Below are 24,705 nucleotides of genomic sequence, written 5' to 3' on the forward strand. Positions count from 1 at the left end.
CTAGGATTCATATAGCCGACCCCACTTAGTGAGAAAATACTTTGTTGTTGTTGTGGAAATATGTTTGGTATTATTCTTTGGTCTCTCTCTCTCTCTCTCACATGTATATAGTTCCTCAACTAATCCCATTAAATTTTCCTCCTCTTCATTCAAAGCTCTTGAATTAAATCTCCTCTTCCATTTCCAGTAAAAGTAGGTGTGTAAGTGTGTGTGTGTGTTTCCTTGTGTGCACATGAGAGAGAGAGAGAGAGAGAGAGAGAGAGAGAAAGAGAGAGAGAATGGCATCTTAATTTGCTAGAGCCACTGGTTTTCTAGAGAGAGAAGAGAGGTTTTGAGCGAGAGAGCTTTAAAAAGTTCAACGACTTCTGAAGAAATTTATGGCGCCTGTGCTGTGCTGTGTAGCTTAATTTTTAGTGAGAGAAAAATACAGTGAGAGAGAGAGAGAGCAATGTCAAGGACCAGTCTGGCCTCAATAAATTGCTCACCTATAAATCTCTCTCTATAATACTCCATTTTGTACTACCACACATCACACACCTCCACTTCCATATCTTCTGCTTCCTCTCCTGCTTCTTCTCTACTCCAACACCAAACCACCACCTTATAATCCTCATCAATCATCAATATTATTATTCCTCTCTACCCATTTTTTGTTTAGATCCATCAAGTTTCAAAGTCCCTTCCTTTTCTCAATCAAATCTCTCAAACATTCATGAAACTCCCTACCTGGGTTTTTCTCTAAGGTACGTTTTGCAGTAGCTTCTTCCACTTCTTCACATTAACTCACACCAATAAAGCAACTTTCCCGGAAAACAACATTTTCTCGGGAAAATATTTTGGAGGAAAACAGGTTCTGGGTTTGCTTGCTGGTATCTGGTTCAGTGATTGAGTGCCGGTTTTGCATCGCCGTTTTCTGAGTTTTTGGGTTTGGTTAACCATTACGTGGCGGACAAGTAAAATATGGAGATTGGGACGGCGTTGCTGGTTTTGACGGCGATCACGGCTTACCTCCTTTGGTTCACCTTCATCTCACGGTCGCTAAAGGGTCCACGTGTCTGGCCGTTACTGGGTAGTCTCCCGGGTCTCATCGAAAACTCGGACCGGTTGCACGACTGGATCTGTGACAACCTACGCGCCTGCGGCGGCACGTACCAAACCTGCATCTGTGCCATCCCCTTCCTCGCGAAAAAGCAAGGCCTCGTGACCGTCACATGCGACCCGAATAATCTGGAGCACATACTCAAGACCCGGTTCGACAACTATCCCAAGGGCCCCACCTGGCAATCCGTGTTTCACGAGCTGTTGGGCGAGGGCATCTTCAACTCGGATGGCGACACGTGGCTGTTTCAGAGGAAGACGGCCGCACTGGAATTCACGACCCGGACGCTGCGCCAGGCCATGGCTCGGTGGGTCAGCCGAGCCATCAAGCTAAGGTTCTGCCCAATTCTCAAGTCGGCTGAGCTTCAAGCGGAGCCGGTTGATCTCCAAGACTTGTTACTTCGGCTTACTTTCGATAACATATGCGGCTTGGCTTTTGGAAAGGACCCGCAGACGTGCGCCCCAGGTCTTCCCGACAACGGCTTTGCCACAGCCTTCGACCGAGCCACCGAAGCCTCGCTGCAGCGGTTTATTCTGCCCGAGGTGTTGTGGAAGGTGAAAAAGTGGCTTGGGCTTGGAATGGAAGTCACCTTGAGCCGAAGCCTTGTGCATATTGAGGAGTATTTATCCGATGTGATTGCATCCCGTAAGCTCGAGTTGCTGAGTCAGCAAAAAGATGGGAACCCACACGATGATTTGTTGTCACGGTTCATGAAGAAAAAAGAGAACTACTCGGACACTTTTCTCCAACACGTGGCGCTCAATTTCATCCTAGCTGGACGCGACACGTCATCGGCCGCGTTGAGCTGGTTCTTTTGGTTGATCACTCTTAACCCAGTAATTGAAGAGAAAATCCTCCGTGAAATTTGCACTGTTCTAATCGAGACACGTGGTAATGATGTGACGAGTTGGTTGGATGAGCCGTTAGAATTTGAGGAAATTGACCGATTGATATACCTTAAGGCAGCGTTGTCCGAGAGCCTAAGGTTGTACCCTTCCGTACCGGAGGACTCAAAGCATGTGGTATACGACGACGTTTTGCCCGATGGCACATTCGTGCCCGCCGGATCGTCGGTGACGTATTCCATATATGCGACGGGGAGGATGAAATCGACGTGGGGAGACGATTGCCTGGAGTTTCGTCCGGAGAGGTGGCTATCTCCCGATGGTAAGTTCATAATGCATGACTCAAATAAATTTGTAGCATTCAACGCCGGTCCAAGAATATGTCTAGGGAAGGACTTGGCTTACTTGCAAATGAAGTCGGTAACCGCGTCAGTTTTGCTCAGCCACCGTCTCACGGTGGTGCCGGGCCACAAGGTGGAGCAAAAGATGTCGTTGACGTTGTTCATGAAGTATGGACTCATGGTGAATGTGCACAAAAGGGAGCTGGGGGCAATTGTGTCAAGCATTGAAAAGGAGATGGCAATGGAGGGATAATTGCAAGGGGAAGAGCAAGAGTGTGGCCGTTAAATGTAACGGCGTCGGTGGCGGTGGAGTGGTGGTTGGGTGGCTTAAGAGGGTGTTTAATTTTTGGGGTGGTGGAACCCATGGGAAACGGGAGGGGACTCAGGGGTATAATGGGAATTTGGTAAGCAAAGCCCATTGTGGTAGCTTTCCCTTGTAAGCAAAAAGCTTTGCAAATTTTTATTTACATTTAATATTCTTTAAGTTCTTGTTTGTTCAGATTTCATAAATTACTTTTATCAATATTTATTACCATTCATTTGCAAGACATCTTGTATCGCTCTCTTGCACTTAAGTTTGAACTGGACGAGACATCCCGTATCGCTCTCTTGCCCTTAAGTTTGAACTTCACGTCCAGTAGCTTAGAGTATATTGCTTTGTTAAGAAAAGGTGTATATGATCAACCATTTGATATTAGTGCAACTTTTTATACATGCATTATTATATATAATCAATCAACCATTGAGGTAAACTCTTGTGATTCTAACCACTTGAGCGACGAGCAGCAAGTCTTGAGCTTATGGCAATTATGGCAATTAAAAGGGGAGATAAGATGGAGGCTATTATTGTCTGTGACTGTGACCCAATGTAGGTAGTCAGAAAGACAGATGTAGCTGGTTCTTATATTCCATCAACTTGAATGTGGATGATGGATGGAAATGCCTGGCCCTACCAGCTCCAGATAAAAAGGGCCTACATATGCTTCTTGTTCTTTCTTCTTCTGATTAATCTGTGAACTATAATTAGGAAAGAAATTAACAGCTAAACGAAAATTCCAATCACAAATCTGCGATTTAATCGGTATAATGCGAGCAGCATTACTATTGCATGTGAATCCAACTGCGGAGAATTTCAGTAAGAAACAACTCAGGTGGATGACGAAGTATTAGCATTGTATGGGCAAAGCAAAAGGTTCACGGGTGCAAGTTACCCATAACTTCTCTACATTACGAGCCATTTACTGAAACGAAGCAAGGCATTAACCTGTAAAAAGCGGGGTCTTAAGCCCACCCAGAGAGGGCCTCATATGTTGTTATAAAACCATCGATGGCGATGTTTAAAAGCTAGTTCGCTTAGCCAGATTTCCCTTCATGTGTTTGCGTTTCTTCCATCTTGTCATAATTCCGTCCCTTCTGTTCTTGCGTTTCTCTAGTCAATAATTTTCTCCCCCGTTGAAAATAAGTTCCAGATTAATGTGCCCATGATGTACAATACAACAGAGACCTTGAATACATCATCCCAAGAACCTGCAGAATTGAAGCTCAATAAGTCAATACTAAACTGGAAACCGGAAACTGGAACTTGAGCGCAAAAAGCGAATTCAGGAGAGGTTGAATTAAGTAAAGCATTTGATTGTACCTCGTTGGAGTATGTAGCCGGTTGCAGCTGTACCGAAGACACCAGCAAGAACTCCTGCTGTGTTTGAGAGTCCCAGCAATACTCCCTGTAATTGTATTTATAAGTTTGATTGCACAGGATTCAGACAATTTGATTACTTGTTTAGTTCTTTGGTAAGGGATTGAAAGCACAAATAACCTTGTTAAATTAATAGACTAAAAATTGATAACGAAAAATTGCTCCCCACAAAACTCCGAAGTGGAAAAATTTCGTCAAGTAGCCATAGGTTTATAACTTCATAAGATAGCAACTCACAGCATAGCGAGGTCCAATGTCTTGGTGGTTGGAGTAGAGACCCGATTGTGAAAATGCATCAGATCCCTGTCAATAAGAAAGAACGTGTGAACAGATAATCGTAGGACTAATACTTACCAAACACCACATATTCAAGCTTGGTCAAATTGATAACAACTGGTTTTTACCTGACTGCATGCCATGCATAGTACTGCCATTGCGGGTGTCTTGACACGGCTCAGCAGCGTAAGGAAAAAGGCTGGTCCCAGAAACCCAATTGATTGCATGATCTGTCAACAGAAAACGGATTTGTAGAAATCTTAAGAAACGCAAAACAGGAAAGTCGGCACCTGACCACACATTTAATAATTCAAGATTATTTTAGTCCTTACCTTACGAACCGTCGTTACAGAAAAACCTTTGCTGACAAGTGTATCTGCAATCCAGCCTCCTATATTTGCAAAAATAGCCATTGTCAACCATGGCAAGACACAGAGGAGCCCGGATTCAGTGAGGTTGAATTTCAAAACCTGAAGATGCAAGACAATGTAAAAAGATTTTAGTGACTCAACAATTTATTGATAGGATTAACATTAAATCTGCTTCTGGTTTGGGTCAAAATTGTTGATTTTGCATGCGGTTAGGTTTCGCGTGAGACATTACTTTTAGTTTCCTATGCATATGAGTGCCTGTATGCTCAATTTTGGAGGAATCAATTCCAAACCTGATTGTAGTATGTTGGCATCCATGTCAATAGAATAAATGTTCCCCAATTGTGGCAAAAGTGGCAGACTATAAGAGCCCAAACAGGTGGTTTTGATAATATTAGCTTCCAAGGAATGACCTTAACAGGTTCCTTAGATATGTTTCCACCCATGATAAGCTCTTTTTCCTCTGTGCTAAGCTCCGGATCTTCTTTTGGTGTGCTATATGCCTAGTGATACAACAATAAAGAAGATGTTCTAGAGTTAACTTTAATGGAACAACATCTGAAGTGCCATTCATGGCATTTCATTCATATATTTTCATGGTGTCAGGAGAAGATCACCAATTACGTACGACGAATGGGCATGAGAAACAATTAGTGTATATGATTTTATAATTCAAAAGACAAGTGATAATAATTCTGTACACTTTTACTTTTAAAATGTAGACTCAGTACTCGGTAGTAGTTCATTCACACAATCCCGGAAATGAAAGGGAAAAAATTACTGGATATTGCACGGCTCAAACAAGAACATATTAACAGCCTGGAGATATGATAATATTTATTTGTCTATGATCCATATAGTCTATCCTAATCAAGAGTAGACAAGGTAATTCAAGTATTTCAAATGTTGAAGGAAGCAAGATCTTACTTTATTCAGCCATAATGCCAACCAGATACTACCAAGAGAGCCAAACGAGTAAAACACAGATGGCCATTTAAACTTCTGGATTAGAATCGGAGAGACAGCCAACCCAGTGACAGAACCAAGGTACATGCCAGTATATACCAGTGAAAGTGCTCTGCTTCTCTCAGACACTGGAATCCATTTAGAGAGTATGTTATTCATAGCAGGCATAGCGACACCCTGTGAATGAACAAGGAAAAAGGAAAATTTGTTCAGCAATGAGAACCCTTGCTTGAATTACCAAGAGAAAAAAAATCCTATTTCAAGAAGGAAGCTGAGATACAATAACTCAAATGAGAAAATTTAAATAATTATACATAAAAACTGAAGGAAAAGTTCTGCGTGCTGAACTACCAAAGTGAAATGATACAATTAGTGTTGAAATTAACCTGTCACACAAATACAAGTTTTAAGTGGTAATCGTTTTAGGTTATTTATTTTACTCCTGTCTTGTTTCTTAAACTGAATAATACATTCCAAGCCAATTCCTAAACGAAAAGGTAAAAACTTCAATTAATATTACAATGCAGAGTCGAAGTCGGAAAGGACTAGAGATCCGAAGCAAAGCACTAGAAAAGACGGACCTCACCAATCCCCATGAAAGCACGCATGATAAGCAAAAATGGAAGGCTGATTTTTGCTGCAATAGGTGTCAAAATTGTCGCTACTGACCACCAGATCACTCCAAAACCCAATACACGCTTTCCACCAATTTTATCTGCCAAAATGCCTCCAAGAATCTATATACAAGAGCAATCATAAAGTTAATACGATCATACAGGAGAACTGAGAGTAGAAATCTAAGCACATCTGCATGGGAAATAGAGATATATGCATGTATCATATAAGTATCTCGAACACAAAATATATGCAGAGCCAACTATTCGTAATAAAACAGTATCCCTAAACCATTTAAGAATACAATCATGATTAGATGCCCGCTAATGATCTCAGAGGAGATTGAGAATTAAGGTGTAATTTATCTTTGAGTAATGCACACACGTTAGTATACTTAGTCAAACCTGAGTAAGTAGGTAACCCCAGAAAAAAGAGGACTGAATCAAGCCGACTGTGGCACTATTCCAGTTGAATTCCTGTGACATGGGAAGTATTGCAATGCTCATGTTTACCTAGAATATAAAATTTTAACATTGTTAGCTGATTGAGATGTATCACATTAAAAAACCAACACCTTAAAAACAGATTTTCGAGTTTTGAAATGCTTATGTTTAATGATGATGTAACATCAAGGTTACTACCATATAGGAAAATAATTTAATCTTGAAAGAAATTGGCTTGGTAGCGTAAGACACCTTGTCACTAATTACACAAGAGTATCTGTTGTGAGGAAAGAGGCTATATATATATATATATATACATGTATGTATCATTGTGTATATATATCTTGAACCTTTCAAACAACATATATGCACTATGATGAAAAGCGGAAAAATACTCACACGATCCATGTTGCACAATAGGAATGCTGTAAAACAAAGGAGTACAATCACCCAGCGCTTAGGAATCTCCCACCAAGAAGATAATTGACGCACACTTCCAGCTGCCAAAACAGCTCCACTTGACCCCTCTATTGATGTGAGTGAGTCCACCTCTGATTCTGTTATGTCATTATCCTCTGACTTGTAATAAGCACAGGTCCTGTTAACCTTAGCATGTTTATACTTATGATATTTCCCGTAATCAAGCTTAGCCAGCTTTCTTGATTGTAAATAACTTCTAAAAAAGTGATTCGAAGAAAGATACCTTTTACGACTTCCTATAAGTATTTGTTTAGTAATGATGCTCTGAGACCTTATACTAGATTGCAGAGAAATTAGATGAGGGTTTTCACCTTCATCACGCACCCTATATGTTGCCCTCCGAATGTTTGTATCTGAAGAGCTAATTGCACGCGGATAAGGGCTGTACGAGTATCCAGATATAGTACCACTAGCCCTCGGAGTACGTAAAGTTGGGTAAATTGTTTTCCCCTGATAATACAGACGCTTTCCCTTGTGATGCACAATGGCGTGGTTCGTTTGACATACCTTCCCTGCCAATATCAAAGAGTCATAAAGTAACAATGTAATCGCCTCCGAAGCATCAAAATGTTGACAGTATAAGCAATCCGAAATTGTCCCATTATCTATTTCTAGCCTGGTATAAAAATTGTCTAAAATTTTTTTGAGCCAAATTTAGTTAGTCCTTGATGAACTCAGAAAGATAGAAGTATTCCCAAATTTTCTCAGTACACATATTTATACATACATACATACATGTTTGTTTAAAAACAAGAAACCCATCTAAATTTATTAGGAAAAAAATTTACATGCACCGTAAATTCCCTCGGATTGTATTGAATTGTTGAATTTAATAGCAGAGTTTAACTTTCAATTAAATTACTACATTCCCAGGACAATTAAGCAGTGAATTCAACCATTTTCTATTGAAAATCTATCAACATATCCAAATTATCCACAGAAAATGTAAAGCAGAAAAAGCAGCATGCAACTAGATTAAACTGTTCAACTCACAAAATTGGAAAACTAAAAAAAAAATACAGCAATCAAATTCAACCACATGCATGCAATAATTCCACTACAAACAAGCAAGAATTCACAAAATGCAACCAAAATTAATAATACTGAAAAATTTTAAAAATAATAATTCAGAACAAGGTAGTGAAGCTACTATACCTGAACCGACAAAAGAACCGAATTTCCGGTTCGATATCAAACCGCCGATCGCCATTGAACGTATCCCCCAACCAAAAGCAAGCTATACCTCACTGAATCAACAGTTGCAGGTTCAACGAAACTCTCACTCCATTTCGGAATTCAGAAAGTCGAACGACCAGAAAGCTTAAAGGCAGTGGCTGTGAGAGACGATTCCATGCGACGCCGTTTTGGGGCTCTCTCTGTGTGCCTCGCTGCTTCTCGGTCGTTTTCACTCTCTCCCGACGGTTGAGAGGATAACCAGACGCTTTTTTCTCATACAAACATTTTTTTTTTCTGATTTTTTTCTTTTTTTATTATTTAAACAAGCGGGAAAAATTGGGTGGGCGTGGTAGTCGAAGGAAGGTGGGTTGACAGGCTGACACGTGGAATATCATCTTCGTGAGGGTGAGGGAAGAGGACAAAGTTATCCAAATACCCCTCCATGCAAGCTGGATATCCAGTGGATTTAGAAGGGCGAAAGGATAATTAGAGGGAAGAAGTATGGGTATTTTTGAGAATTGACACCAAAAATCACGATTGCAAATTTTTTATTTATTGTGTTTATTTTTGTTTAAATTTTATCGGCGCATAATTGAGCCGACGGGGAATATTCGTATACGTAGCTAAGTCATACGTGGAAAGTGGGGATCGTAATGTAACGTCAGTCTGGAGATTTTATTAATTTCACTCCCATGTCACAAAATCGTCTAACCTTTTACTATTATTTGCTATAATTGTCACACACTATTGCTTGAGATGATGAGAATTGTGAATGGATAACCTAACTGGATTTCACATTGAAGTTTTGTTGAGAGATGCAAAAATTCTTGTGTGTTAGAGTGACAATGAAACCTGGACCAGATAAATCCGAAACGACATGAAAATAATGAGTTTTGGGTCAATAGGTTAGCTAATCATGTTGTTTTTGGGTTACACGTTAATAATTTGTTAATAACAAGTTCTTAACATATTTACCCGTGAGTAATCTGTTTCAATCCGATAAGAAAATAGTTGGTTTAATTTGAACTCCTAAAAAAATTCGTACTTCAGTAACCATGGTATTTAATCCCACATAAGTGAGATTAAAAAAAATCCAAAGCACCTTAAAAATATCAAAGCAATTTAAAAATACCAAAGCACATTAAAAAATTTATAATAATTAATTTTCAAGTGTGAAAAATGTGAAAACAAATATGCAAATACTCATGATCGCACCCTTTAAACTTTGATGATGGGTCCAACATAGTTTGGATTTTTAAAACACTACAAACCCTCATGAACGTGTATTTAGGAGAGTTCAAAATAAATAAAAGTTCATACTAATTAATGTAAAAGTGTGAAAAATGTGAAAAGAATATAAAAACGTTCGTGATTGCATCTTCTACGCTCAGGACGATGATTATATCATCGTTTAGATTTTTAAAACCCTCCAAACCTCATGAATAGTATTTTTTTTAGTGCAAAATTAATACAAATTCATAATAATTAATATAGAAGTGCCATAACTCTTGAGGAGATCCCATAACCTCCCCTATTGTTCCAAGGCAAGCAGGCATCGCTAACTAGAGAAGAGCCTCGGCAAATGATGGGCAGGTTATTGGCGTGGTTGCTAGAGAAAAACCGCAAAGTCCACAAAATCCTCCCTAAGGAGTGACAGGGGTATTGCGGTCGGAACCACGCCGTCTAAGATTTGACGAACTTGAATTTTTCGGGGATCAAGAGAGACAACACCTCCCGAACATAGAAAATCTCGTGGGTCTAGACAGTCATCGTGACATCCCGTCCCAAATTTATACTTATTTTATTGCCTAACCTTGAGAAATTACGAAATGCCCCTGATTGATGGAAGTCCTACGTGGACATTCGAGTTATTATCACTCTTTATCACCTTGCATAGAACGCGTCTTTACGAACACGTGAGCGCAAACTGTTGGAAATGTACCCTAAAGCCAATCATATGATGATACTTTACGGACATTTCACATGTTAAACTAATCTAGTTTAATATATGAAGGGTAAAGATTATTGTTTAAAGCCTTCTCATATAAATGTTATATGCTTAAACGATAAGTCCAAAGAATATGTAATTGGGAGAATGTGATCTAAAGAAGTTGGATTCATGAGACCATTCTCTTTCGTATACATACCCTAAACGTTCCTGATCATAGGATTACCAATTGGGCATTGACAGTCCGTTAAGATCAGTACGTGCTATGTCTTCTTTTAGGGAGAGTGATTGGTCTGGAGTCATTGGTGTGATTGACATCAAGACAAGCATGTAGGTGCTCAATAGAGAATGTGTCACAACCCGTCCTGGAAATGTACATTATTTTGTTATCGTTGATGTGAAAAGACTAAAATGCCCTTGAACGTTTGTGGCATTGAGGGACTATGTGTGGTTGAGGACCAATGTCTTAAGTCCTTATTATTTTGGAACCAATTGGAAGTAAGGAAAATGGGTTGTTTTGATTGGTGACCCAAAAATTTGGACCACACATCCTATTTCTCTCTCACTCTCCTATGCTCTCTTTTCTTTCTTTCTCGGTTTCATTCTCTCTCATTCGAAATGGTACGGACAAGCACCCAAGACCCTTGAAACTTCACGGATTGTGGCCAAAATTAGTACCGTTGTGTTCGTGAGGACCATACGAGTTCAAAGGTACCCATTTCAGGTAAGAACTCGTTCGATATCACGTTAACAATTCAAGCTCCGGGTTGAGCACTATTCACAAACTTTTAAATGGTTATGTTTTAGGACAATCCAAGCTCATAGCAAGCTTAGTGAGTCCCAAGGAAGCTCGGAGTGCTTCATTTGAAGGTTTTGGACGTCAGGATCATGTGGATGAAGTTTGACCGATTTTCTTGGAATTATCCGGTGAGATCCCGTGACTTTTAGAGCTTTAAATTAGTATGATTGTGTTCTACAAGTTAAGAGCTTCATTTTGGTATAAAATACGTGAAAAATGTCCGGCTTCGGTGACACAGTTCCCGCATCTGGAGGTTGAAGACGATGCGTGTGGGCTGCGCGTGAGGTCGTGCCCTATCCGGCGCGTGAGCCATAGAAAAATTTATCTAAAAATATCACGATGTTCGTGAGGTTGTGTAGGTCACGTTGGTATATTTAAATACCAAAATCGAGCAATGTATGAGAAGTTATTAGCTAGTTTTGCTTATGTGCTTTAAAATAACGTTTTTATAGTTAATTCACATATAGGTGAGACTTATCCCGAGGACAAGCTTATCCACGGACGACTTGGGGGCTACGACCCTTCGACATACCAGTGAGTGGGCTTTTGTTTTCAGTTTATATTTATATACTTGATATATTTCCCATAAATGCATTTTTAAGGAAAGTATGCTTTGAAATAATATGCCAAATGCTTCTATATTTTGAATATGCATTGCATGGTTGCATATATATATATATATATATATAAATGTGGTGCTGTGGAGGCACATGTGAGTTCAGGTAAGTTATGTTTGGTTGTGTGAATCATCGATGATGTGATATGTGATATGTGATTAAGTAATGTTGAGCTCATAAAGCTGCACTTAGGGTGATTGTGAATTAGCCAGAGATATGAGGTACATGCCTGTTTATTTACGTCACCTTTCGCACTATATGCTCATATTGGATCCAACTTAAGTGCACAGTCATGTCATACATACATTATTCATGGTTCCGACTCGTAGGTGACTATCGATTCATCGCCCGGCTATTATGAGAGAATAGAGTTAAGCATAATTATATTTCACCAAATCTTGTCGTACAGACCCTCTTTAGTGGTTCCGACTTATGTGTAGTATATTGTCGTATAGGTCATTGTAGTGACTCCGGCTATATTGACTTTTGAGCTATGAATTCAGCCGTACAAACTACCTCAGAGGTTCCAGCTAACATATCATGTTTCTATGAAATCATTCTTACATGGATTGTTTACTTTGTTATATTTTGGCATGGCATACATATGAATATGATTATGTGAAGCATGAATTGAATTGATATGATTTCATATATATATATATATATATATGTATATATATACTTATATCTTGATTCTGGGAAAATTATACATGTTTTACAGCAAGGGGTTAGTATATTGATAAATGAAATGATTTTGTAAAACATTTGTTTTTACCCACTCACGTTTTATGTTTTGCGCCCCTCCAGGTTCTAAGTAAGCTTGTTGTTAGTGGCTCAGGATTGTCGGCTGTTCTGACTTATCTAAATAATAGTAGGACATTCCTGGTACTGTATAACTAGTACTTGTCATACTGGACTGCACCTAGACTTTATGCTTTGATTAGAAGTGTTTACTGTTGTAACTAACTCCTATCACTTTCTGTTTAGTAATGCACTCTAGTAATCTGGTTTTTAATTATTCATATAGTTGCTATCTTTATCGCTTCCGCACTGTGCACATGGCTACGTCACCCTCAAGTGACGGCCAGGATGGCTTGACCTCGGTCGGGGTGTGTCAGAATGAGTCTACTGAACACTATCAACAAGGAGTTCTCATACTTATGTCACATGAGAACTCATGGTTAGGATAATGTAAAGTAGTCCTTTGACCCGAGGCATCATAGTTGTCTTGTGGTTAGGTCATTGATCTTTGACTATGTCAAAGTCACTCTGTCAGAGGGTGTCCATGACATAGTTGGGGTTAAGTCACTTAACCTTTGAGGTAAGTGAATGCACAACAATGAATCTCTAACCTTCAAACCGTTTGAGGGAGAATACTCTATGATATGATTAAGAATCTCTGGCCATGAATGAGATTTAGGAAGTCGTTCCAAATCACATTCAAGATAATCATATAAGTAAAAGAATCACATTGGATAGTAGACATGAATAAGTTATCAAACCAAACAATGTGGTCAAGAGTATTGTAATCCTAGACTGAATAGGTTCTCTACCTCTTCTGATTAGCTTGGTTAACCATGACATACTGCTAGGTGTCATTCATGGTTTGTGGAAGCCTTAAAGGTGTATAATCACTAAAGGGAGAATTGAAAGGATGTTTCAATTCACAATTAATTTGAAGAGTTCTAATCCCCCACTACCTCGCTAAAAGGAACCTAATGAATTGTACATCGTGTAAGGTAGAAATTGAAGAAACGATGGAAATGAGTAAGGATAATTAAATGGTTTAATTATTTATGGCTAAGATTAATTAATATGTTAATTAATCAAACGAATAAGTTCGTTAAAGACCTTGGGTTAGTTTTGGCCGCAAGGCCCAATGGGATTTGAATGCCAAGCCCATTAACTCAAGTTGTATGACAACTTGAATACACAAAGGGTTTGAACGCCCAATGAACCCTTAAGGCCGACCACATTAGAGAATGAAGGGTTTTGGTTCTTTTGTCATTTAAGTGAAGGGTCTATATAAAGAACTTTATAGCCAAAATTCATTTAGAGTTTTCTTTGAGGAAATTGGAGAGAACACAAGCTCTCATTTTCTCTCTAAGAGGTCGGCCACCCTAGAGGAAAATAGCTAGCAATCTTTCTTCCTCTAGGCCACTCATCTCTTCTTCAATGCTCTTCTTGGTGTGGAGACTTAGAGGTTCCCTATTTTGGGAACTTGGAGAATCCATTCCTTCATCCATCCAAGAAGTCATAGAGCCAAGAAGCAAAGTGCCTCCATCCACATCCATGGAGTCAAGGAGCAAGGAGACTAAGGAAAGAAGGCCCTCACATGGGTGATTATCCTTTGCTAAGCAAAGAGGTGCTTCAAAGGTATAAAAGTTTCTCAACTACTTTCTTTAAGATTTAAGTTGAGTCTTGGTTCACCACAACTACTAAGCCTTGAACTTCATGGGTAAAGTTTTGTTTTTGAGTGCATACAAGCATGATTCCGCCTTTTAATTGTTAATTGCTTGCATAGATGTTGCTCAAATGAACTAGTTTTCACAAATATTTCCATCATAAACGGGCATAAATTGGGCGATTTGTGCACGTTTCCCAATGAGGGGTAAAATGGTAATTTTTTATTCTCAGAAATTTATTACTTGTTTACCTAGACAATAGTGAGTTACCGATATTACGGGTTGCAGACTATAATATCGATGGCTTATTCGTTGGGTTCGTTAAGTAAGTGGGCAAGTAGGCCTGTCTATGTTAGTATTTTATTAATTAGGTCTTGTACCTAATTAATTATTATTTGGGCTTGACCCAAAGACACACACACACACACGTTATCGAAGTACTCGACTATACGAATCCAATGGTGCAAATGAAATTGAATCAGAACTATAACGAAGATTTTACAGAGCACGGAACGCAGAGGATAATTTAGTAATTTCACTTCGCGGGAGATATTTTTCTATTTTTATTTTCTTTTATGGCTTTGGGCTGAGTGCCAAGTGGGGCCCATACCCCATTTTTCCTCATTCACCCCTGTGTCTCCCTCTCTTTTTCCTTATTTTTTGGAACACTCTTTCATCTCTCATCTCTTTTCACTTGAGTCTTCTTTTCTCCTTGTTAAACATTCTTTCTGCTCTGAATGCACAGACATATTGAACCACCCACACTCACCATTTTCACAGGAAGGCCACAACCTTGCAGAAGGTACCACCCCTCACCTAACTTGCTCAAGATACCAGGTTCGAAGCTTGAACGACACAATGGCTTCTTCCACCGTTCATCTTCTTCCCTGATAGGATCTCGATGAGTTCTCGACGACTCTGACTTGGGTAAATTTTGAAATTGACATAAATAGACTTATATTATTGTTTTGTACAAGATTCTCATTTTACATAAGAAAAATGATGAAGTTTGATGCAGAAAATACTCGGGGATCCCCATATTTTTGGAAGAAAGAAACAGTGGCCATCAGGCCACTTTTAGGCGAGTTTTTTTAGCCATCTTAGACCTCTGTTGGGCCTCGAATGGGTATAGATCTCTTCCTCATATTCCTAGCTTTCATTTGGTTATTGAATCACTGATTTTGGTTAAGAAATGAGCTCAAACGAAGCTCTGAAAGTTGGATAAAAACGTACAAATATGCAGGTCTTCATGAGGAAGACGAGTACTAATGTACTCTCAGGCGCATGACGGCGCGTGGAGGAGCCATAGGGAGTGGTGCGTGGCTGCAGTGCAACCGCCTTGTGGCAACTTAGTTTTAAAAGCTTACCGATTAGGAATTTACCCAACCAAACACTTTATCTAGGGAACCTCAAACCTATCCATGGAAGGCTAAAGACTAAACCTTAGGATCATAACTAGATTTTAGGTACTCAATCGGGTGACGATTAAAACCATTAACCCACTTCAACTTGATGCTCTCTCCGACAAATTTCTAGAGCCCTAGTTTTCTTCCTTAGCCTGATGAATTCGTAGTAGTCTTATCGACGACTCTCTCACCTACTTCAGCAACGAGATCAAATTTTCTCAACATCGACAATCAACTTTATACAAAATTCCTCAAATTTTAGCTTTGTTGAAATTGGTACTTTTCTTGGGAGACGGGATTTTAGTAGACGATATTCTTTTCCTTTCCCAAAAGGTTGCAAATGTAGAAAATTGGATATTCCCATAAATTATTGTGAAATATGAGACATCCTTGGACTTGTCAATTTTTATCGGCAGTTTGTTAGCGACTTTTCAGCTATAGCGTTTCTCCTCTTAAGTTGACCAAGGAAAGTTAGTTTAGTTTTAGACGTTAAATGTGAATAAAGTTTCTAACAACTGGGGTGTTGTTTATTTCTTACCCTTGTTCGTACACTTTTTGATAACATTGATAATTTCAAAACCTATTGTCATGCTCCACTGAATGCTTTGACTACATACTGATGTAACGTGACGAAGCGTCGCTTATGCTTCCCGACAGTTAGAACCGTATGAAATGAACCATCGTATTCATGACCTAGAGTCAACAATTACCATCCTTACTTGAAAACTGGATGACACTTCTTTGTGGAAAAACATGTCCAGAACTTTTACCAACCTTAGACTTCTCAAATACATCTTCATTTGAAATAAGCTAAATTCTAACAATGACGATGGAAGAACCAAATCAACGTCTAAGATTGCACTATCGTGTACTAGCCCGGTTGTGCAAACGTAATTATTGATGACCGCAGTAAACAACACATGTACGCTTAAACACTTTCAGCCTGTCATGTCCTATCCTATTTCAGTTGGATTTCACAAATAGTGACATGACATTACTAACAAATCATTGAGAAATCGTTCGAGTGGTTATAATCACCATAAGCTCCCCGTACGAGGTATCTTGTACATGCGGAGATTATGATGATGTTTCGGTGATTATCAATCGACTTGACAAGTCAGCTCACTTTTTGTTGGTCCAAATGGACTACATTTTAGACTACTTAGTAAAGTTTCTCTTTCTTGAATTTATCAGATTTTCTAGCGTTTCGATCCACATCTACTCTGACTGTGATTTTACATTCACCTTTTTGTGCCAGAAGGCATTCCAGTCGACCTTGAGTACGTGTCTACCCTACTGCACTTCATCTTGTTTCTGAGGCAGATGGACCATCCAGAAGAATCGCTCGGATGTTGAAATTTTAGTTGCAACTATTAATTCCTCGATCACCCAACAAATACTATGCTAAACGAATCTTTACTATTGGTGATTGAATATCTAGGAAGCTATAGTTGTAGTGAGATATATGCATTTAATCTAGTTACCTTGTATTCTAGATTTGATGGACTTGTTTTGACCCTCAAATTCTTGAGTGTTCTTTTAGCCTTCTCGACAAAATCTTTTTTGCTAAATTCGAAAGAAATTCACTATGAATCTATGCGATAAGGCATTGTGAACTACATGGTGTGCATGTCATTACTGTATATCACTGTGGTGCACGTTTCAGTTCCAAGTCGTGGGAAGTGTTCTTGAAGGCCATAGGTACTAAGTTTTTGGCCAATACCACATTTCACCCTCAGATTAACGGCCAATTTGAATGAACCATCCAGACCATGGAGGACATATTGCTTTTGTCTGTTTTGTAGTTTTAGCCTGGTTATGGTAGACACCTATCTCTATTTAAGTTGCATACAACGATAGTTATTATTTTGGTTTGGCTATGGTACCGTTTGAGGCGATGTATAGAGATTTTACGCATAGTACATGATTGATAGATAAGTATTGCGAACATGTATTCGAATGATCGAGATTACGATGTAGGAAATTGTGTGCTATTGACGTTGTTGCCCGAAAGGGTAATGCGTGAGGGGGATCGAGTCTTTAATCAGACGATTAGGTGAATTTCCCCAATGAGGGGCAAGATGCTAATATTGCACTATCGAAAATTTATTACTTGCTTATCGAGACAACAGTGAGTTGTTGATATTGTAGGCTACAGACCGTAATATCAATAACTTATTTGTTGGGTTCGTTAAGTAAGTAGGCAAGTAGGCCTATCTACATTAGCATTTATTTATTGTTTGGGCATGACCCAAATATACTACGCTTATTCACGGAGTACGTGTTGCTACGAGTGCGTAAGTGAATTTTTTCTATGTTCGGTTTTGATTTCAATACAACTATTTAAACTTTACTTTATTATATACGTATTTTGACGTTATATTATTATATATTTGTAAACACGGGAATTCCTGCGATGAATGAGACAAGAACACGTGTACAAAATAATATTTTATATTAATGATTTAAGGGTTACAATCTCTTCTACAAATTTAGGCTCTAATTCGATCTTCGTAATGTATAAATTTATGGATTGTGTTGTTGATCCAAGGGGCTGTCGGGGTTTGATCCTGGATGAACGATTGATGAATAATTAACACTTTCTTCAAGGGCCGTTGGGGCTTGATCTTGAATTGGTGGAAGTTCTTCAAGGGCCGTTAAGGCTTGATCTTGAAGGAGGATTTCACGAAGAACGAAGAGGGCTTTCTTGATCCTTTGAGATTTGCTTAAGAGTAGAGAAAATGTATGTCAATTTCCTCCCTTATGATTTTGATGGAGAGGCCTATTTATAGGCTTTGAGAATGAAGTACCACCATCCTTTTGTTTTGGTGGATGTCGTAGGTGGATTGGGTGGATATTGTAGGTGAGGTGAGTGTATGATGTATCTGAAATAAATGTATGATGTAGGTGAAATGAATGTATGATGTAGGTGAAATGAATAGAGGTTGTAATTTTAATACAATTGTCAATATTTATTTCACCGAAATTTCAATGTCTACAATATCTATTTTTAACTTTATGTTTTTATGAATGATGTTGATGCACAAAATCAGTGAGGACTTTGGTACAACAGAAAGTGTCAAGTTTGTGACCTTCGCTAGATTGCTCCGGTTATTAGTGTGGATAAGTATGTAAATGGATAAAGACAGAGAAGCAAAAACAAGATGTACGTGGTTCACCCATATTGGCTATGTCCACGGAGTAGAGGAGTTCTCATTAATTGTGAAGGGTTTACACAAGTACATAGGTTCAAGCTTTCCTTTAGTGAGTACTAGTGAATGATGTAGTACAAATGACATTAGAGATTATTGTGGGAGAATGATCTCTTTTTATAAAAGAGAGTTTGTAGCTTTGTTCTAGCCTTGACATGTGTCATGATGTGATTGGCCTTTGATGTTGACACGTGTGGCCCTGTGATTGGCCTCCTGGTTGGAGGGACACTCTTCTGGGTCCTTGACGGTATAACGTTGACCATTGCTTGGTAATTTCGAGATTGGTCAAGTATAGTAAAAATAGTGCTATCTTAAGTTCTTGAGTAAGGGAAGCTCCTCGGTTGAGGACTTGCAAGATCCAAGCCGCTGAGTAATTACGAAATTTCTAAGTACTGAAGTGTGGTATCGTTTTCACTTGCCTTATCTGTCTTATAGGTAGATGTGGCATCTTCTCTGGAAGTACTTTTCCTCCATCTAGGGGTGGTATTTTTAATCGATGGGGATGTACAAGGTAATGTATCAATTTCACTTGAAGCTTACTTGTAGTTTTGGGCTTGGTCAAGTGCAATACAAACCCTATAGTAGGAGTCCCCCAAGTCTTTGAGTGAGGAGATCTGCCGAAAAAAGTGACTGACAAAGTAAGCAATCAGAGTTCCAAGCAGTCAGTCTCAGATCGAAAGTTTGATCTCGTGTTCCAGCTGATTGTTCTCATTCTCCTTGTTCTGTAGACATCAACAATGATAAAGAAAAGGACTTGGAGAATAGATGATATGAGATACTTTTGCTTTTGAAGAAGTAACTTTCCACAAGCTTATTCTTAAATTGGGTTGAAGGGTTTTCTGGTTTCCTCTAGAGTATAAGGCCGACTCAAGAATTTGAGGGTCAAAACAAGTCCATCAAATTAAGAGTGTGTTCGACCTTGATGATATGGGATACTTTGCTGTTGACAAAGCAATAGATAAATCGGCACGTGTTCTATTGCGCTTGTCTCCACATGCTTCCTTGTATCATTCGCACTTGTTCTATCTGTTCCTCAGGCAGATGTGGTATCTTCTCTGGAAGCACAAGATGTTGAAGATGAGTACTTGAGAGCAATGTCAGGTAAGTAATCAGGCAATGGGTTCTAGGCAATCAGTTCTTGACTGGAAGCTTGATTCCAAATGTTGACTGATTGTTCTCTTTCTTCTTGTCTTGCAAGTAAGAATAATAGTGAAGGAAAAGACAGGGAAAAAGCATGATATGAGATACTCTTGCTTTTAACCCTGATGATATGAGATACTCTTGCTCTGGTGTGGCTTGTTTGCAAAGGTATTATCGGGGGAAAGAAAATTGAGTATTTCGAGAGGCTTCGTTGGGAGTGCTCCTTAGATATGAGGAAGGGTTGAGCATTTTTGCAGGTCTGCCTGTCTGTGGAGGATAGAGGTCGCCATATATAGGGGGAGCTGTAATGTTATTCCTTTACCTTTCTTGGTCATAGAAATGTAGTGGGAGCTGTAAGCTTCACATGTTTTAACTTTGTCAGAGCAATTTGAAAAAGTGGTCCGTGGTGTCTGGAGAGCTGATGTTGCGTGTGAAGATTGCAAACAAGCTTTATCCAAGGAAATCTGGCTCTCGAAGCTTGGAGAGTGGTGCCTCTTCGGTTTTCGGAAAGAAGATATGTTAAAATCTGGCTCTCAAAATTCGAAGAGCGTTGCCTCTTTGATTTTTGAACAAGCAATCTTATTGGGAGTCTGACTTTCGAGATTCAAAGAGCGGTGCCTTTTCGATTTTTAAGAAAGCAATCCTGTTGGAAGTCTGGCTCTCGAGATTTGGAAAGCGGTGCCTCTTCAATTTTTAAGCAAGTAATCCTGTTGGGGGTCTGGCTTTCGAGATTCGGGAGCAGTGCCTCTTCGATTTTTGATCAAATAATCCTATTGGGGGATATGGCTCCGAGATTCGGAGAGCGGTGCCTCTTCGATTTTTGAGCAAGAAATCTTGTTATGAGTGTTTTCTCTGATGTGAGTAAATGTTGGGCATTTTTGCCAGTCTGCCTTACCACGGAGCACGGAGGTTGACACACATAGGGACTTTCCAGTTATCAAGCAGTGGTGCTGTTCCTTTACCCTTGTGGGTAATATTAGGGTAGCTAGACCTTCAAATTTTTGTGTCTAAACTTTGTCAGAGATATTTGGCAAAGTTATCTGGGGTACCCTAGGAGTTGATGTTGCGTGTGGAGATTGTCAACAAATTTTACTCAGGAAAATCCGTTTCTTGAAATCCGGAGAGTGGTGCCTCTTCGATTTTTGAACAAACAGCCCTGCTGCTCTTTCTTTTATAGGGGCACCAATTGTGTGCAAGAAGTACGTTCAGAGAGTTATTACTTGTAGGAATTTTCCCCTTATTTTTGTACTTTAGATTTTTATTGGACCTCATTTCTCCTTCATCATTTCTGAAAATGTATGGCCTATCCAACCGTCGTTTTGACTTGAACTTTGGTGATGAGGCATTCATGCCTCCTCAAGATAACATATGGTGCCCATCTTTCTTATCCCCTACTGGTTCTCTTACTGTTGGGGACCTTGTGATGAAGAATGATATGACCGCTACGGTGGTGGCTAGGAACATTCTCACTCTCATAGATAACATACTACTTTTCAAACGGTTTGATGAGTTGGCTGTTAGGGATTCTCTGGGTCTCAGTGTTCAGTGTGCATGGTCTGTGTTTAATATGGCCCAACACCTATTTACTCGAACCCGCCATGTTGAATCATTGACAGCTGAAGTGATAAGTCTCAAACAGGAGATCAGAGGGCTCAAGCATGAGAATAAACAGTTGTACAGGCTCGCATATGACTATGCTACAAACATGAAGATGAAGCTTGACCAGCTGCAGGAATCTGATGGTCCGATTTTACTTGATCATCAGAGGTTTGTGGGTTTGTTCTAAAAGCATTTATTGCCTTCGTCTTCTGGGGCTATACCTCGTAATGAAGCTCCAAATGATCAACCTTCGGTGCCTCCTCCTTCTAGGGTTCTGCCGGTACTGAGGCTCTGAATGATCACCCTCTGGTGCCTCCTCTTTCTGGGACTTTGCCGATTGCTGAGACTTCTCCTGAGCAACCTTTGTGAAGGCTCCATCTTGTTTGTTTATTTTGATTCATGTATATGTACATATTTGTAACTTATCGGAGATATCAATAAATAAGCTTTGCTTCATTTGAATTTTTTCTTTTGTTGAAGCTTGTATGTTGAAGCTTTGTGAGTGAAGCATGTAGGTTGAGGTGATGCTCCCTTAATTTCCTGAGTGAGGAAAACTTCTTGGTTGGAAACTTGAAATATCCAAGTCACTGAGTAGTCGTGAAACTTCCAAGTACCGAGTAGTAGCATATGGTAGGAGTCCCTCAAGTCTCTGGTTGATGGAGTTGACGAAGGAGGTGTCTTGTTAGTAGCCAAGTTTCCAAAGTAACAAAACTTCACCATTTTCCTTTCTAAGTGGTAGCTCAAAGCTTCTCTTTTATGTACATTTGTTATGAAAGTTGTTAGGCCTAAAGAAGGGGAGGCCTAGGCTCTCATTTTTTTTTTTTCAAATTTTAGATTTTTTTTTTGAATTTTTGAATTTTCAAAATATTTTTTTTTTCGAATTTTTGATTTTTTTTTTTTGATATATATAAGCTTTTTAGGTGAAGCTTTTGTGTTGAAGCTTTGTAGGTAAAGCTTTGGAGTTGAAGCTTTTGTAGGTGAAGCTTTGGTGTTGAAGATTTTGTAGGTGAAGCTTTGGAGTTGAAGCTTTGTAGGTGAAACTTTTGTAGGTGAAGCTTTGGAGTTGAAGCTTTGTAGGTGAAGCTTTTGTGTTGAAGCTTTGTAGGTAAAGCTTTGGAGTTGAAGCTTTTGTAGGTGAAGCTTTAGAGTTGAAGCTTTTGTAGGTGAAGCTTTGGAGTTGAAGCTTTGTAGGTGAAGCTTTGAGGTTGAAGCTTTGTTGGGTACCATGAATTGATTTTGCTTCACACTATCTTGATTAAAAGTGTGTGGAGCTTTTGTGGTGAAGCTTTGTAGGTGAAGCTTTGAGGTTGAAGCTTTGTTAAGTACCATGAATTGATTTTGCTTCACACTATCTTGATCAAGAGTGTGTGAAGCTTTTGAGAATTGTAGTTGCCCTCCATTTGTTGAAGCTTTTGTTGGTGAAGCTTTTGTGGTGAAGCTTTGTAGGTGAAGCTTTGAGGTTGAAGCTTTGTTGGGTACCATGAATTGATTTTGCTTCACACTATCTTGATCAAGAGTGTGTGAAGCTTTTGAGAATTGTAGTTGCCCTCCATTTGTTGAAGCTTTTGTTGGTGAAGCTTTTGTGGTGAAGCTTTGTAGGTGAAGCTTTGAGGTTGAAGCTTTGTTGGGTACCATGAATTGATTTTGCTTCACACTATCTTGATCAAGAATGTGTTAAGCTTTTGAGAATTGTAGTTGCCCTCCATTGATGAAGCTTTCTGGACACAATAAATTAATTTTGCTTCACACTATCTTGATCAAGAGTGTGTGAAGCTTTTGAGAATTTTTAGTTGTCCTCCATTGATGAAGCTTTCTTGACACCATAAATTGATTTTGCTTCACACTATCTTGATCAAGAGTGTGTGAAGCTTTTGAGAATTTGTAGTTGTCCTCCATTGATGAAGCTTTGTTGAATTTCCCAATTTCCTTTTTTTTTTTTGGAAAACTAGAAATTTGAAAATGTGGGAGAGATAACATATACAAATTTTGCTTCCACACTGTTGAGCAAGAGATTGTGATGCAAGCCACACCTTGTAGTAGTCAAAGGTTTGGATGAACCATATAAATTGAATTTGCTTCGAACAGTCTTGATCAAGAGTATGTGAAGCTTTGTACGAGTTGTAGTGTTTGCATTGTTACAGAGGAGAAATGTCTGAAGTAGATGCAAGAGGGCTGAAGAGCTTGATCTTCGTATACCATGCACTGAACCCGTTGTTGGCTTGCAATAAGATTTTGTTGGTGACTATAACTCTTGTTAGGCATAAGTGCTCCCTTAGTTGAGTTGTAAAGCTTGAGGGTTTTTGATTATTTGTGAATGCTAGGAGTTCACATGTACAAGTTATACCATTCGTCTTTTGGTTGGTGGAATGAATGGTGAGTTGCTTTCATCACTTGGTTGGTGGTATGAAGGTGAGTTCCTTCATCACCTTTCATCACATTTCATCACCTGGTTGGTGGCACGAAGATAAGTTCATTCGTCACATTTCATCATCTGGTTAGTGGCATGAAGAAAAGTACGGGTTGTACATTTCATCACCTGGTTGGTGGCATGAAGATGAGTTCCTTCTTCACATTTCATCAACTGGTTGGTGGCATGAAGGAGAGTACGGGTTGTACATTTCATCACCTGGTTGGTGGCATGAAGATGAGTTCCTTTATCACTTAGTTGGTGAGAATAAGGGCAAGGTGCCGAGACACATTGTAGCAAGTGTCGAATGACACAAAGTATGTTGAACCCTTTTGAAGCACAATTGGCTTATGTATGAATGTGTTGGAATGTATGATGTTTATGTATGAATGTGTTGGAATGTATGATGTTTATGTTGATTGACATGAGTGATGCTTATGAATGTTTTACCCATGAAGGGATCCATGCTTTCGATATGTGAACCATGTTGGTTGTAACACTTAGTATCACATACTTTGTGTCAAAGTATGCATGTTGAAGCTTTGAGTTGGAGTATAGAGGTATGTCAGCATATACCAAGTATTCCAATGCTAGGAATGCAAAAGACTCAAAAGAAGTTGTCTGAATTCCCTCTTCTTTAAATAGTTGCCGAATGGCTTGTGTGACAAAAGATTTCAAGCGGTTGAGAGTCAAAACATTTGTAATGTGTATGCCTTCTTATAATAGCATTTCCTTCAGTACTTAGTCCTCCACTTTGAAAGAGTGAGGCTTGGCCCCAAAGTCATAATAGTTGACAGTACGTTCACCCTTGGTTGTCTTGATATGAACTTTTATCCTTCTTGTTGTAATGGGCTTGCTGAGACT

General features: G+C 39.2%; 2 protein-coding genes across 3 annotated transcripts; one reads left to right on the forward strand and one right to left on the reverse strand.

Moving 5' to 3' along the window:
• Positions 1-269: 269 nt before the first annotated feature.
• On the forward strand, positions 270-2,833 carry LOC126628581 (cytochrome P450 86A8-like). The gene has a single exon (XM_050298323.1). It carries the CDS (start codon positions 961-963, stop codon positions 2,536-2,538), a length of 1,578 nt encoding a protein of 525 aa, XP_050154280.1. The 5' UTR covers positions 270-960; the 3' UTR covers positions 2,539-2,833.
• A 525-nt stretch (positions 2,834-3,358) lies between these two features.
• Positions 3,359-8,608, reverse strand: LOC126628579 (ascorbate transporter, chloroplastic-like). 2 transcript variants are annotated; one of them, XM_050298322.1, is made up of 12 exons: positions 8,288-8,608; positions 7,356-7,644; positions 7,052-7,250; positions 6,614-6,721; positions 6,176-6,331; positions 5,556-5,771; positions 4,922-5,131; positions 4,590-4,727; positions 4,386-4,487; positions 4,219-4,284; positions 3,925-4,009; positions 3,359-3,812 (listed from the first exon to the last, which is right to left on the reverse strand). In XM_050298322.1, exons 1-12 carry the CDS (start codon positions 8,340-8,342, stop codon positions 3,715-3,717), a joined length of 1,722 nt encoding a protein of 573 aa, XP_050154279.1. In that variant the 5' UTR covers positions 8,343-8,608; the 3' UTR covers positions 3,359-3,714. The 2 variants fall into 2 exon arrangements, with proteins under 2 accessions (XP_050154279.1, XP_050154277.1); XM_050298320.1 differs by having other exon boundaries at positions 7,052-7,644.
• Positions 8,609-24,705: the final 16,097 nt, after the last annotated feature.

The sequence above is a fragment of the Malus sylvestris genome, chromosome 7 (assembly GCF_916048215.2).
Source record: "Malus sylvestris chromosome 7, drMalSylv7.2, whole genome shotgun sequence".
In the NCBI taxonomy this organism is placed as follows: Eukaryota; Viridiplantae; Streptophyta; class Magnoliopsida; order Rosales; family Rosaceae; genus Malus; species Malus sylvestris.

What these genes read in the sequence shown, in the direction of transcription:
- LOC126628581 (XM_050298323.1), top strand. Translation starts at nt 961, where the DNA reads ATGGAGATTGGGACGGCGTTGCTGGTTTTGACGGCGATCACGGCTTAC.
- LOC126628579 (XM_050298320.1), bottom strand. Translation starts at nt 8,342, where the DNA reads ATGGCGATCGGCGGTTTGATATCGAACCGGAAATTCGGTTCTTTTGTC. An exon ending in TATTGTGCAACATGGATCGT is followed by an intron (nt 6,722 to 7,051) that starts GTGAGTATTTTT and finishes TTTATATTCTAG; the next exon opens with GTAAACATGAGCATTGCAAT. An exon ending in TATGCATGGCATGCAGTCAG is followed by an intron (nt 4,285 to 4,385) that starts GTAAAAACCAGT and finishes TCTTATTGACAG; the next exon opens with GGATCTGATGCATTTTCACA.